This window comes from Sinocyclocheilus rhinocerous, unplaced genomic scaffold (assembly GCF_001515625.1).
Source record: "Sinocyclocheilus rhinocerous isolate Xijiao unplaced genomic scaffold, SAMN03320098_v1.1 scaffold1430, whole genome shotgun sequence".
Classification (NCBI taxonomy): Eukaryota; Metazoa; Chordata; class Actinopteri; order Cypriniformes; family Cyprinidae; genus Sinocyclocheilus; species Sinocyclocheilus rhinocerous.
In genome coordinates this window covers 163480-176200 of record NW_015636039.1, presented here as the reverse complement: position 1 = coordinate 176200, position 12721 = coordinate 163480, and the positions used below count along the sequence as shown (strand labels likewise).

At 36.7% G+C, this 12721-nt stretch overlaps 2 protein-coding genes across 2 annotated transcripts in view; one reads left to right on the top strand and one right to left on the bottom strand.

Moving 5' to 3' along the window:
- Nucleotides 1-1956, bottom strand: part of LOC107747615 (tropomodulin-2-like) — a 49301-nt gene extending 47345 nt beyond the window's left edge. The window contains exon 1 of the mRNA XM_016562214.1: nucleotides 1819-1956. The gene's annotated coding sequence lies outside the window, so the exon portion shown is untranslated. The remainder of the gene's footprint in view (nucleotides 1-1818) is intronic.
- A 4742-nt stretch (nucleotides 1957-6698) lies between these two features.
- The window catches only part of LOC107747622 (RNA polymerase-associated protein LEO1-like), a 16324-nt gene continuing 10301 nt past the window's right edge, over nucleotides 6699-12721 (top strand). Inside the window, exons 1-10 of the mRNA XM_016562220.1 lie at nucleotides 6699-6789; nucleotides 7860-7995; nucleotides 8063-8073; nucleotides 8245-8343; nucleotides 9039-9273; nucleotides 10150-10484; nucleotides 10752-10756; nucleotides 11548-11696; nucleotides 11787-11966; nucleotides 12093-12227. Coding sequence (XP_016417706.1) covers nucleotides 6732-6789; nucleotides 7860-7995; nucleotides 8063-8073; nucleotides 8245-8343; nucleotides 9039-9273; nucleotides 10150-10484; nucleotides 10752-10756; nucleotides 11548-11696; nucleotides 11787-11966; nucleotides 12093-12227 — 1343 coding nt within the window. The 5' untranslated portion in view covers nucleotides 6699-6731. The remainder of the gene's footprint in view (nucleotides 6790-7859; nucleotides 7996-8062; nucleotides 8074-8244; nucleotides 8344-9038; nucleotides 9274-10149; nucleotides 10485-10751; nucleotides 10757-11547; nucleotides 11697-11786; nucleotides 11967-12092; nucleotides 12228-12721) is intronic.

The window sequence follows — 12721 nt, the reverse complement described above, 5'->3', positions numbered from 1 at the left end:
CAACAATACTACAGCGAGAATAAAAGTTACGCCTTCTTTCTTTGCGTGAACATTTGGGCGGCGTTATGCAAATCTTCCCACATAGTGATGTAGATATGTGGGGGCGTGTTAGAACGAGGCGTTTTAGGTAGGCGTGGTTGACTCTTTTTATTTATAAAGAATATCTCTTTGGATATGAGACTTTAGTCTTTGCAACTTTACAGATCTTTATGCACCAAGAGCTTGTAACACTCCAAAGAGAAAGGAAAAATTGAAATCACATCATATGACCCCTTTAAACTATACATTCATACATCTTTTGTAAGGTAGTGTATATAACTGACTCACTGTTATCAGTATTGGTTCAGTGTGAACAACTCAAATTAAATTAAAAAGAGGAAATGTGAGGAGATCTGCTTCATTAATCTAGAAATGGGAGGAAAAAAAAGAAGCTAAAATTAGCTGGAGTGACAACAATGAGAATCCTTTCTTCAGTTCTTTCTCATCCATCACTTCCTCAGCGACAGAGACCGTGGCTTATGGAACCCAGATGGAGGGTGGGTTTTGAAATGTTTATTATGCAAGAGGTCTAGCAACCATTACTTGAGACAAGTGCTCTTTAAAGTGCCATTTCAGGAAGGGAAAAACTCATTACAAACTAATTTCCAACCTTCAGGTGGTGTTCTAGACAAACTAGGGAGAACACCGATCCTTCACACTGTTGCAGTGCTACATATCATGTCTGATCTCATCTATTTTAAAATTTGACCTCAGTTGTGCATTGTGAAAAGAGCTACAGAAATAAAACTGAATTGAGCTTAATTTCTGTACCGGTCTGTACTAGATAGATAGATAGATAGATAGATAGATGCTCTATAAACCATCCATCATCATCTCTGAATACAGAACATGCTCGTTTGGGAACAGTTTTCATTCTCTAACACACAATGCCTTTATGAACACTGCTCTATATTGCGTTATACTATATTGTGCATTAAATCCCATGTGTCAGTTATGTAAAGCCACGCAGAGTCACGCCCCGGGTGGAGACCACACCCGTTATAACGAGAACTCACACTCACAGCTACGCCCGTTGTGCGCGAGACAGCATAATAATCATAACAGCTATGATTATTACAACTGACTTTAAACATACAACTGACCTGCGCGAGGTTTGCATTAGCATCAGCGCGCATGTTCTAATAAAGGGTAACTTGGCGTCTGCAATGCTTCTAAACGGATCTCCATGCAGAATTTGCATTCAACTAAATAATGTACAAATGTAAAAAAGAAAAATATGTACAACAAAATCATCACAATCATACAGACGGCCAATAATATAAAACTTAATTGACACACAGCGCATTTTTGATAACGATCAAAATGTCTAATCCAGTAAGTCATAAATAATGCATTAAAACGCATTGTGAGATTTAGTCCAACTATACTGTAATTCAGCTATGACTGAATCCAGCGTCTACGTAGTTTTGACAGTAACGTTACATGCATGATTTACTAAATATGATGAACGTCCATATCACATATGGACTCACCTTGATAAAAATCAGTGAAACATGTGTTAATTAGTTTTAATCATGTATCTGGTTTAATATATAAATGAGTATATATAATAGGCTCAGTGTGCAATAATTATGAGATAATTTGATATTTTTTTGATAATTGTAATATCGTAAACTGTTGGCCCATCTGCTCACGCTCATACGGATATCAGCGCTCGAGCGCTTAGCCAGCTAACCCTGAACTACACAAACCTCTACATTTATGACCTCTATCTTAATATTAACCTCACACTGACAGAGGACGAAATATATGTCTTACCTTAGTGAAATTCCTGCAAGCGTTTTACCCTTTATTGACCTATTCCTGGTCGGAAAGCAAAAAAAAATCCCACACCCGTCTTCACTGTCTCAGTCCAAGGGCGGTAACACAGGAAACCAGACACTAGAAATGCCCTGATGATTGACATCCAGAACAGCCAATCAGAATGTAAGGACACGCCTATAACACACAGTTCCCGCCTACTGGAAACAAGCAACCAATCAGAGAATGTGGAGTTTTAGTGGTACAAAGAAGCATGGGATATGAAGTCTACAGGCGGCGTCTTTGTTTTTCGCGCGATTGTGTCATTTTTTTAAATTGAATTATTCATTGATTATTAAGTATCTGATTGTTTTATATTCATTGGTTTATTTTAATTATTGCATTTTCTTAATTGTTCTGTGTTTTTGTCAATTAGTAAATAATAAGGGAACAATTCGAAAGTATATTGTTATTAAATTAAAATTTCTCAGGTGTGCTCACTTTCAGATAGGCTATTCTTTTTTTAGTATTTTAGTGAGTACTAATTTCCATTGAAACACCAAAATCATTCCTTAAAGATCAGAAAGCAACAGGATACTTGTGGAGACCTGTAGTGAAACTGGTCAGATCAGTGCACACACAGCTGAATGAAGCGTCACATTCACCAGAAATAAAATACCCAGAGGGAGGGATGAGATGTTTCAAAGCATTTTTAAAGAGAAACTCTCTACACTGTATATAGACTCAGCAAAGACTGTTGCTTCATTTAAAGAACTGCATTCATCAGAGAATATCAGTTCCAGGTACTTTGAATGTGTGAGGAAATGATGTCAGACACAGGGATAAACAATACTTACTAACGAACTAAATAAATAAATAAATTACTCCATATCCAGCCCTTACCTATTATTCACTCTCCTTAGAAAACCCAAGTTTCAATAACAAATGTATCTGTCTTCCGCACAGTTACAGCCCTCCTCGTATCCGGGCACCTCTGCTGTCACAGTAGTACTGAATGTACAGTGAGTACAGAAAAGAATAACCCCTTTAAAATAATCATATTTTGTTGCTTTGTAGCCTGAAATGAAGACGGACACAGTTTTATCCAGCTGTATTTACTCAGTACAACTTCCAAATGAAAGATATAACACATGTCAGAAAAATAAAAAATAGAAAATCAGAATCAATGAGTTGGAAAAAGGATCACCCCCCTCCTAAAAATGGCTTGTAAACTCAATCAGGAGTAGCTAATCACCTTCTCAATGGCACACAAAGCCATTTGACTTTCAACTGTGATCAGCTGTGGTCATTCTGATTAGCACAGCATGAAAAATGCTTTCCTGGAGCATTTCAGTTGTGATCAGCTGTGGTCATTCTGATTAAGCAAGCATGAAAAATGCTTTCCTGGAGCATTTCAGTCCTTGGTAGCGCAACTGAAGCAAACAATCAACTATGGGTGTCAAGGCACTGTCAAAAGATCTCCGGGATAAAGTTGTGGACAAGTCAAGAGATGGATACAAAAAAAAAAAAGTTCAAAGGCTTTATCAATGCCTAGAAGCACCATGAAGTCCATTATTAAGAAGTGGAAGGTATTTGGTTCAACACAGACCCTCCCTGGATCAGGACGTCGCTCCAAACTGAATGAAAGAGCCAGGAGGAAACTGGTCAGAGAGGCGACCAAGAGCAACAGCAACTCTGAAGCAGTTGCAGGAATTTATGACGAAATGGTCATTGCGTGCATGAGACAACAATATCACAAATTCTCCACAATTGTGGCTTGTATGGGAGGGTTGCAAGAAGAAAACCACTCCTCAAGAAAGATCACATGCAGTTATGACTGAGCTTCGAAGATTCTTTTGAAGATTCTGAGGCAGATGAGGCTAAAATTTAATTATTTGGCCTCAACACCAAACGATATGTCTGGCGGAAATCCTACAGCTCACCATCCAAATATCACCATTCCTACAGTAAAGCATGGTGGTGATATCCTGTTCTGGGGTGTTTCTCTGCAGCAGGGACTGGAGCACTTGTCAGGATAGAAGGAAAAATGGATGGGGCAAAATACGTCAAATTTATTGAGGAAAATCTGCTGCCCTCTGCCAGAAAGTTGTCAGTGGGAAGAAGGTACTTCAAACGTGACAATGACCCAAAGCCCACAGCAAAACTGACCACACAGTGGTTGAAGGAGAAAAAGGTGAATGTCCTTGCATGGCCTCACTGTTAGACTTTTTATTGTATTTTTGCGGTAACTTACTGGCAGCACTATTGCCAGTAAGTTACTGTAACTACCCCTTTACAGTAGCTTATTGCAAATTCATTTGACAGCATAATGCCCTTACCGCAATTCATTTTGCAGTAAAATACCCTTACCGCAACTTAATTTTACTGTACTATATCCTTACTGTAACTTAGTTTTACAGTATGATAATATTAGTAAATCTAGTAATTTTACTGTAATTTATTTTACACTAGTCAGAGCCCAGACTTAAACCCCATTGAAAATCTGTGGAATGACTTAAAGACTGCAGTCCACAAACGCTCACCATCAAATTTAACTGAACTTGAGCAGTTCTGCAAAGAAGAGTGGGCAAATATTGCAAAGTCTAGATGTGCAAAGTTAGCAGAGACATATCCCAACAGACTAAAGACATATCCCAAAAGACTGTAATTAAAGCAAAAGGTGGTTCAACAAAATACTGACACAAGTTGGTGATCCTTTTTCCAACTCAGTGATTCTGGTTTTCAATTTTTTTTTTTTTTTCTGACATGTTTGTGTTGTATCTTTCAATTGGATGTTATAAGTTGCACTGAGTAAATACAGTTGGATAAAACAAAAACTGTGTCCATCTTCATTTCAGCTAAAAAGCAACAAAATGTGATTATTTTAAAGGGGGGTGATTCTCTTCTATACCCACTGTAAAAAATCAAAGTTACCTAAAGGACAGTCTCTATACAAAGCACCTGAAAGTTCCAAAAGTCTTCTACATAGTACACTTCCGTCACATGGTATACTTGCACAAGTATAAATACAATCACATAAGATAAAATTTTGTTAGTAATTGCATGAACAGATGTTTCCTTTAAAGGAATAGTCCATCCAATGATAATTCTGGTATTAACATTCTTCTAAACCTGAATGTCTTTCTTTCCTCTGTGGAACATAAAAGAAACATTTTAATAAAGTCTTCACACTTTTTTGGGATAATAATCTCTGCTCCAGCAAAAGGAAAATCATCACAAAACTGCACAAAATTTGTTGATAAGTTGTGCACTGTATTATAAGTCTTCTAAAGCTTTATAATATTTTTGATGTGATGAACAAGGCAACATTAACGTTGTAAATCACTGATGAACGGGTACTATCAACTAAGTATAAATCATAAATGGCATGTACCTCCTTTATCTTGTAGCCTAACCAACATCATGACTATGCCTATTCGCCAGATTTGATTCGGGTGTCCCATTAGATCATTAATGATTTGATTTGAGAATGTTTTGTTTCGGTCTGTTCGTCACACAAAGTGATTGTATGCCTTAATAAAAAATGTTTAAGACTTTTTTTTGTTTTGTTTGCATTATAGAAGAAAGCTGAATAGTTGAATAATAAACAAAATCATGTTGAATTAATGAAAATCCAGAGGTGAGATGTTAACAGATATGTGCAGTTGAAAAAAAATGAGAACAGGTACTATGTTTATTATTTATTGGAATGTTCTTATTTTTCGTTTTTGAGCCCTTTCATACTCCCAGTTTAAAAACAAAGGGGGAAAAAGTAAAATGCGTGTCTTATTAAACTAAAATGGAAAACACGTCTTTGGTAGGAAAATAAATGACCTGTAGGCCTACTTTGGTGTCTTATTCTTTTTATTTATTTTCATATAAAACCACTGTATTCACTTCACTCCTCCCTCGCCTGCTCTCGTCTGCTTTGGTATCTCAAATGAACCTGATGATTCACTGCGTGCAAGAGGCTTTTGTCTGAATGAAATATCTCCAGGGTTTTTACTTTATCATAAAATCACCAGGGGCAAGTTCAAGCTCAAACCGGTGCACAACGTTTTGTTACGGTTTCCGGTTTGAACTACATGTTTCCTGGAAACGGTGTGCAACGGGGTTTGAGATGCGTTTTCTCTTGTTTGGTGGGTGTGTCAAAAATGTCAGCCCAATCAGCAGCAACATGTATATAAACCACGCGGTATTAAAGAGACAGCTCGCACAATGTAATTAACATCCAAATAAATTCAAAAGAGCAAGTATATTGTTTGCACATGCTTATTTACATTAAAGGCAAAATAACTGAAACAATAAGAGCACAAGTATAGATCTGGAACTTCTTTAAGTCTGTCTAAATATCATTTAGTAATTGCAATGTCTTCTGGTCCATATCCTTTCCTTAAAGGTGTGCTAAATACTGATTAATGTAACATAAAAATACTATACATATTTATATATTTTGCTATTGTATTGTGGAGTGACACTTTCATAAACTTTTCTATATTCCTCTGATTATATAATGATAAATATTACAATAACATAGCACAACAACAGTGATCAGCAATAATGATAAGCCTAATAGCCTACTCACAATTAAAATAATAAGGTCATATAGATCCTAACACAGTCTCGGAGGTAATCAGTGTTATGGAAAAGAACCATCATGACAGAAATTCACACATTTAGTAAAAAGCTACAATTTGAGACCAGAAACGCATCACTTAACTGTAAGAGTAAATAATAATTATAATAATGATGAACTCAAAGGTCCGAGTCGGTAAAATGATCCGAACTTCTCATCACTATGTTCAACGCACCACCGTTTCCGTTAAAAAAACGTTTTGCACCGTTTTGTCGGGGCTGAACGCAGCCCAGGGCTTTTATTTTATGAAGTGTTACTTCACCCGGATGTTGATCATTATTTACAGGCGGTGAGAATGGCGGACATGGAAGAGCTGTTCGGTAGTGATGGCGATAGCGACAATGAGCAACAAGGTACTTTAGATTTGCATTATTGCATTAATAAATGAAAATGTGTTTCGTGTATGTGTTAATGGTATGTTTCTATGAGCTGAGCTCTCATTTAGCGATATGTGCAGTTGTAAGACGATCAGTCTTTCAGCACTGTGCTCATTTTTTTCATCACATTTTATTAATATGATCAGATCATGTATGTTAATATATTACATTATATTAATCACAATTACAATTATTTGATCTCTTTTATTGAAAAATTTAGATAGTAGTGTTTGTAAATACGCCTATTTATATAAAATATTTATAATACTTTTTTAGATGAAAATTCTATTAAGGTACGTAGTAGTCTCTTTTACTTAATCCATTAATTTGTTTATTTTAAAATTCCATACATTTGATTTTATTTTGACATCAGTAATGACATAGTTATACAACTGTGCAAGTTTTAACAAACTTGCTTCACTGCTTATAGTTAATATTTCAAACATATGCAAATCAATCAGTCATATGGTCCAACCAAATGGAGGAAAAAATATGAAGTGATATAATTTATAATGTTTGTAAGGAAAAGAAAATATTTTTTTTTATCAAAGACACCCTTATTGCATTGACCCATTAGCCCTGTAAAGCCTGAGATATGAAATAATAGTCCGGTTTATTGAACGTTTAGACAGAATTTGTTTTTTTAAGTATGGATATATGTTTTGGAGTATCATATTTAATACATTTAGCTTTTGTGGCACATATAGTATGATACAGGAGAATATGGAGCATACTTGTGGAGGGAAAAAAAAAAACAGGCCCAAATGATTCAGAGGCACAAGCTGATCAAAAATAAATAGGATATGATATGATAGTAGGCTTTATAGTGTTAAAGTTAATACACAATAACTAATTGTGCAATTTATGATTAATTCCTCATAGTGCAGCTCTACTTTATTTGGCATTTGAAATGTTTCTGATGGACTGTTTTATGGTCTGTGTTTCATGTATAATAAAGTTAAACTCAAGAATACTTTCAGTTTGGATAAAAGCATATGATAAAATAAGTTAGTAAATTAATGCATGTGTTGATGTGTTTCATCCAGATTCCGGCTCTGGTTCTGGCTCTGATTCGGAGCATGAGAGACCCAGATCTGCCAGCAACGCCTCTGGCAGCGAGAGTGACCGAGATCATGACGAAGATGAGGATGAAGATGGGGGAAAGCCAAGCAATAAAGAGCTGTTTAGAACAAAACTAAGAAGAATTTCATGTGTGTACACATGTGTTGCGACATTTTTCAATGAGAAGTTCTCTTGTGCGTATAAATATGAATAATCTCCACAATTATTAGTGAATGAAACCCAGTGTATTTGTGGCAAAAATAAAGAACTACCTTCTCAGGCGACATCTGAAAAGTTGATATCGGATAAAAACAGATCTATAACATGTTTATTCTAACAAATCCTTGTGTTTGTGGTCATTTATTTCAGAGTCAATGAAGGGCAGTGACAGCGAGGAGGAATTCACTCACAAGAAAAAGAAAAAAATAGCTTCAGACTTCGACTCCGATTCTGACCCTGAAACATCGGGTGAGTGACAGACGCTTGCTATGATGAAACACACTGTCAAACACACAGCAGCTCTGTTAAACTCTTGTTTGTGTGCGTGTGTATAGGTAAGAAGCCCGCAGCAAATGATCTGTTTGGGGAAGCAGATGATATTTCATCAGACAGCGATGCAGAGAAACCTCCCACACCTGGGCAACCAATGGTGAGACATTTGCACACACAACCTCAGAATTTTCATTTTTTTCAAGGCTGAGCCAAGCCATCTTTTTTATTTTGTTTTGAAATATGATTAAACTCAGATTTTCATTATTGCACCTTGGGTGTTGAGACATGAAGACTTTATTTTAACATATTCCAGTTTTTAATGCTGTAACTTTTTTTTTTGCACTGTTAAGCTTGTTATTATTACTACCAATCTGGACGTGCCAGCAAAAGAGACTGCTATCTAAACAGGAAAAAAATCTGATCAGGCCACAGATGACTTGTCCATTAGGACAAGTAATATCTATTAGGGCTGCTTGATTATGGTAAAAATCATAGTCATGATTATTTTACTTAATTAGAGGTGGGCAATATGATCAACAACATCTTATTTCATGATATGAATAAAGAATTAAAAAGATATCAGTGAATTTTCACAATTATTGATACTAGTCTTGATACTTCAGCAAAGACTAACTAACTAATGTAAGTTTACAAAGTCCCCAAACAATTAGGCAGCCAATCAGAACGATCCGGCAACCAATCAGATGCGAGTATGCACTCGGACAACGAACACAGCGGTTCAGAGGGCCATCACGAGGAGGAGGATGATGACGATGAGAGGGGCCACAGATCAGATGTGGGGAGTCCAGCCTCAGGAGCAGGAAGTCACAGGTCTGAGAGAGGAAGTGGAAGTCCAGTGTCAGAGGCGGGCAGCCCACGCTCAGAAGCAGGAAGTGGGCATGCAAAGTAATAAATTACAAACAAAAGGTCAATACAATAGAACAAAGATACAAGTGAAATAATGCTTTATGTTTTGCTGAAAGGTCTTTTCAGGCAAACAGTAGTCTATACAACAGACATTAAAGAAGTCAAATGAAAAAAAAAAGAACACTGCTTAGTCTTCACTGTATAAATTAAATAAAGATTCATCCTTATTAAAGCTACAAAAGTTATTCAGTCTTTGTTTGATTAACTTTTAAGCCACAAACAGCAGCAGGTGTATATTAGACTGCTGTTATTTAACATAATGCATGTATCCAATATGCTGATACACATCCAATTTAATGTTAACCGTTTTTGTTCACTTAAAACATAAACCACAGAAATATTTGCCAGGACGGGCATATTTTTTGTGTGTATTTGGCTGTGTACTTGCTTGTTTGTGTTCCACTCTATTTAGAAGCGTGTGCACAGAAAGCTGCCTGGGGAACGTGTCTCTTTCGTGACTTAATGCTTTTTTTTAGTAGCTGTTTATTATCAAATGTCCTGCAATTGACTGCTTTTTACGACGACACTCACAGATTTAGCTGATTTGGACATTAAGTTTGGGCTTTTAGGGAGGAATGTAAGTGTGCCACTGTGAAGGAAAGGAAGGTGTGCAACACTGAATGCGGCACAATAATTGCTTTACCTCGATTTTCTTATTTTCATAATTGTTGGTCAAAATCAGAACAGAAAATAACATTTGATTAATCGAACAGCCCTAATATCCAACTTATAATATTAGATTTATCAAGTCTTTTGTGCTTAATATTTTATAATAATTGTTTGTAATTGTTTCGAATAATCTTCTTTTGTTTTGCATTTTTTTAACATAATTTACAATTAAGCTTTTTTTTCCAGCTCAAGTAATTATAGTTACGATGAGAGGGGCCACAGATCAGATGTGGGGAGTACAGCCTCAGGAGCAGGAAGCCACAGGTCTGACAGAGGAAGTGGAAGTCCAGGGTCAGAGGCGGGCAGCCCACGCTCAGAAGCAGGAAGTGGGCATTCAGATCCCGGCACACCTCATTCAGACAGAGAGGGGTCAGGGAAAGAAATCCATTCCGGAGATGAGAAGTGGGGTGGAAAAAGTGACCAATCAGAGGACGAGGACAAACAGCAGAACTCAGATGATGAGAGGGATCATTCTGACGATGAAGGGGAGAGACAAAAATCAGGTGAGGTAGATTGGAATGGTCTAATTTACCAGTATTGACATCTGTCTGATGTTTAAAAGTGTTAAAGGGGTTCAGTTTGTCTTTTTAACAATCTGACATTAGGTCTCATTCAGTTTCCATGTGTACACACAAATTTGCACATGAAATCTGGGTATGAACATTTTTACAAACAAATCCCTATTCATCAATAACTTTAATTCTAAAATTTGTTCTAAATTTATGAAAAATCGCATGCTTTGGGTGCCTTTTTTTTAACATAATTTACAATTAAGCTTTTTTTTCCAGCTCAAGTAATTATAGTGTTTATGTATGACATAACTGTGAAACAAAATTACTTCTACCATCATAAGATTTTTGTCATACTGCTCACTCCCAATGTTAAGATGCTCTCCATGATTGGTTTGCTTATAAAAGTGCGCTATAAAATGTATTGCATTATATTCTACACTCCTTCTTTAGGGATGCAAACCTGTTGCTGTTTTTAGTCCAAAATGTTATTCAAAATGATTTTACGGGTCTGCGAGGAGTCATAGGCAATGATATGAGAATCAAAAAAAGAAAACAAAAGAGCTTTGTGCTTGAAGCGCAGCTTAATTTACACATGAGCAGCTCATGATCCAGCATTTTCATTGTCTGGAGGGGCTTGGTTTATAGTAAATGCTGCTCCACACAAAGTTTATCTCTTCATTAGTTTGGGTCACTTAAAATGCGCCTTTGAAAATGCAACTCTTGCCAACTAATAGTTCTATGGTTTAATGTTTGAATGCAAAGAAATGATGACAGCCATGAATATTGTAATTTTACTGTTCTCCAAAGTAAAATGATTATTATTTATTTTTATTTTACAGCACAATAGCATTATTACTATAGTAAAATATTTCTTTATTTTTTCATTTAATATAAAAATTAAGTGATAATAATAATAGTAATAAAAATTACATTGTGATCATTGTCACCTTTTTTCACCCCTGATGAGGTTGCATCCCTGTTTCTGTCTCCCAAAACAGTCCTAATTTAGATTTATAAGAATTAGAATGACGATTTTAACGCTTTCTAACACCTGACTGATCTGAACAAACAGGATGCTGAGGACGGTCTGGAGGGAGATCAGCCCGAGGAGGAGCCGGTTACAGAGACGAGGATTGAGGTGGAGATTCCTAAAGTCAGCACAGATCTGGGCAGTGAGCTCTTCTTCGTCAAATTACCCAACTTTCTCAGTGTGGAGCCCAGGTGTGTGAATGTCTCCTGGAGAACTGAAGGAGTTGCTAAATGCTCCATCTAAACCGACTGTCTGTCTCCTTTCCTGCTGTCTCTCCACAGGCCGTTTGACCCTCAGTACTACGAGGATGAGTTTGAGGATGAGGAGATGTTAGATGAGGAAGGACGGACCCGTTTAAAGCTGAAGGTGGAAAACACCATCAGGTGGCGCACTCGGCGCGATGAGGAAGGCAGTGAAATCAAGGACAGCAACGCACGAATCGTTAAATGGTCAGATGGCAGGTGAGGATACGCATTCAGATTTTAGTGTTGAATAATCTCTCTGAATAATTTCAGCAGGTGCTGAGTAATGTTCTTATGGTATAATTATGCAAAGATATGGAAATCAGCATTACTCTCATTCTGCAGCATGTCTCTGCACCTGGGGAATGAGGTGTTTGACGTGTATAAAGCTCCACTGCAGGGTGACCACAACCACCTGTTCATCCGCCAGGGTACAGGACTGCAGGGTCAGGCTGTGTTCAAGACCAAGCTCACCTTCAGGTGTGTCTCTCTCACTCACTCACACTCGCACTCACTCACTCACACACACACACACACACACACACACACACACTTTTAGTTATATAAACAGTGACTTTGCATAGACTTCTATTGTTTTTATATACAGCTAGTTATACATACTATAACCTAACCCTAACAGAAGAGACTCTGCATTTATAAAAATAATAATAAAAAAAAACTCACTTTAACTCATTTTAACTCACTTCTGGCTGCAAATTTGTTCCCAAAATATGATCAGGTAGGTGCACACACTACAGCTGTTAAAGCATTGATAGTAGTGATTTTTCACTGGTTGAACGCTAGGTGGCACCATGGTGCAAATTTTACTAAGCAATTGCTTGCACAATAATGCAAGGCATTGATTCTGAACTTTTAACTTTTTTTATATATATATATATATATATATATATGGAACCTATGGAAGCCCGTTTCCACCACTGAATAAAAAATAAAAAAGGTAATTGCGACTTTTT